Genomic DNA, 2,982 nt, shown 5'->3' on the forward strand with positions numbered 1-2,982 from the left:
TCGCCTTGATAATCTGAGGATTTTTAATCCTCAGATTTTAATTTTCATTTAAAATTTCAAATTAAACCCATATCTGAGACTGGGCCATTTGACTAATGAGCAATGACCATAAATGGACATTCAGAGACCAGATGTCATTTCCTAAGTTTTCTGGTGTTGCTGAGGAAACTCAATCTTGCTTAAATTGGGGAACACTCATAGTAATTAACCCTGTGGCTTAGTTTGTTCTCTGATTTCTATAGAAGAGGGCTTATAATAAATTTTGTTCCAAATTTATTACACCCGAGTCATTGCCTAGCATACTTCTCAACATTAATACATTGTTTCCATTATTTTAAGTAATATAAACAAACAAACAAACCAAAATACAAACTTTTAACAATCTATCAGAGACATATTCTAGTGTTTGGTTTCCCATAATTCCAATTATCACACGACTCTTTCAGAATTGCTTTAATTCATTCTGTAGTAGTCTTTCATCGCCAACCATCACTAACCTTTCATACCTTAGGTTGATAGCTTTTTATTTTAGCATAATATTGTTTTTCATTTATAACCATCCACTGCATCATGTTCACCAGATATCAGTATAGTTCTTTCCACATAAAATTCTGTCTATTAAAATATTAAATTTGCTGTCACACTTTTCTTTTAAGCATTCTGTGCTATGTTCTGTTCAGTGTCGGTGTCTTTAGTTCTGATTTTTCAATTTGTCCCTCTCCTTTTCCTTGACTTGTTAGTCTGATCCAACCTCTTCTACCTCATCTGATGATTATCAATATGTTATGGAAGCTAAACTACAAGAAATGATCTCCATACGTAGGAAGGTAGTCCTACTGGACTTTACTTTCTATTGCTAAATAGAATCCATCTAAGTTTTTCTTTTCATTTATAAAAATTATGTTACTTTTATTTATTGATAATCGACCATCTGTGCAGTTCAGTGCTTCAGGAGCTTAAGATTGGACAATGGCAGGTTTGTGTTCAAACCATGCACAGTCTGCATGTTACATTTGGCTGAATTCATTGCTCATAAATAACTCCAATGTTTTGCTGATGCTTGGATGTAACAGGCCTTTGTAGCTGACACATTTCAAGCAATGCTGTTCAGCTGCCTGTTTAAAGAAAGTTTATTTTTTGAAAACTATGTTTGCAGTTGGTAGTAGCTTGCTTTACATTTTATTTCAATTTATTTAGAGGAAAAGAGTTAGCCAAATCTTACATTTCAGGTGCATTCTTCATATTTCTTAACAGGCTGAAGAGAGACATGGAAATATTGAAGAACGTATGAGACATCTAGAAGGTCAGCTTGAAGAGAAAAATCAGGAACTTCAAAGAGTATGTATATTAAGAATCACTCCCCCCAATCACCATTTTATGAATTTATGTTCTATGTATAAGAAAAAAGTCTTTATTGATTAGGCTATATTTAAAATCTATGGATATGGATTTTGAAGGAAAAAAAAGTTTCCACAAATTTAATCAAAACAAACATAAAAGTAAATCATATTTATTAATAAAGCTATCAAAACTATAAAAACAATCACAGTTTTTCAATGGTTTTTCATGTCAAATTTATTTTGGTTTCTTGAATGTAAGGCTAGGCAAAGAGAGAAAATGAATGAGGAGCATAACAAGAGATTATCCGATACTGTTGATAGACTTCTGACTGAATCCAATGAACGCCTACAGTTACACTTAAAGGAAAGAATGGCTGCTCTGGAAGAGAAGGTAAAATGAGACAACGGTAAAATCGCATGAATGTTTAGCAATGCTCTTACGATCATGTTTGTTTTATATACTGCTGCAGTCATTGTATTGGTCAGATGATCCATTTACTTGAATAAGTTTTTAAAAATGCTTTATAAACTTTTAGAAGGGAATGAATAATTTCTATAAAAAGTACGAGATCAATTTTTAAATGAAAAAAATGCTGCATGATATATAAATCTTTCATATTAGCATGTTCATATGAGGCAAACATTAAAATGTGCTGTGCTTTTGTGATGAAAATATTTTATTTATCCTTCACCTGGTATGCAAAAGAGGGGAGTGATAAGATAAAAATAAATATTTGGGGGTGGGTGAGAGCTTGATTTGAACTATTCCTATGTCTCAAGTGACTGAGACATAGGAATTACTGGTCTAAAACTCAAAATGTGAGTCAGTTTATATCATCAGTAGGATAAGTCTCAATCCCAGTAGAGGGGTTAGGAACCCAGTATTTTCAGCTGCATTATTTCAAAAATGGTTCTTCTGTACAGTCTGCAATTTGATTCACAATTACATATGTCTCATTGATAGTTGAAAACTACCAGACCAGCAAGAGTTATGTGAGCTGGTTGCCAATTCGTGAGCATAAACAAAGGTAGGGGATAAAACTCAGGTGGACACATCTGAGTTTTGGAAATTTAGATTGAATGCCAATCACTACTTTAGCTAGACATTTTCTACTGTTACATAAAATAAACCAAAATAGGGAAAATGTTTCAATGAAATGTTAAAGTAATTTTATTAATTTACCCATTAGAAAGTCATAAGGCATGCCTTCTTCCCATACAAATACAAATGCATGGCTGATAAGAAATTACTACACTCTTTGTTTAATTTTAATTTATAAATTTTAAAAGACCGTGCTATTTATATAAAATGTGATAGAATATGCTCTGGAGTTAAAATTTATAGTCCTGACATAGGGTTGTTTTGGTGTTATAATTACGTAACTTGCAATTATAATTTAAATGTTGATGTAACTTTATATGTAATCCTTGCATAACATACTAATACAATTCAGCTATCAGCAATGTCACATGTGTTGAACACTCTGCACCTGTGGTAAACTGACAGTCACCTCCAGGACATGTAACTAACCTTGACACTGGGCAAACATAAGCTCACAAAGGCACTGTGCTGCCTCTTCACTTTAGGGCACTATCTTGTTTCCACAGCAACAAATCAATGCACAAATAGTTTTGAAGTGGT

General features: G+C 32.8%; 1 protein-coding gene across 1 annotated transcript in view; it reads left to right on the forward strand.

Annotated features, from left to right (window-relative positions):
* Positions 1-2,982, forward strand: part of PPFIA2 (protein tyrosine phosphatase, receptor type, f polypeptide (PTPRF), interacting protein (liprin), alpha 2) — a 160,151-nt gene that overhangs the window by 16,428 nt on the left and 140,741 nt on the right. The window contains 2 exon segments of the mRNA XM_012658160.1: positions 1,255-1,338; positions 1,600-1,731. Coding sequence (XP_012513614.1) covers positions 1,255-1,338; positions 1,600-1,731 — 216 coding nt within the window.

This window comes from Propithecus coquereli, unplaced genomic scaffold (assembly GCF_000956105.1).
Source record: "Propithecus coquereli isolate 6110/MARCELLA unplaced genomic scaffold, Pcoq_1.0 Scaffold576, whole genome shotgun sequence".
NCBI lineage: Eukaryota > Metazoa > Chordata > Mammalia > Primates > Indriidae > Propithecus > Propithecus coquereli.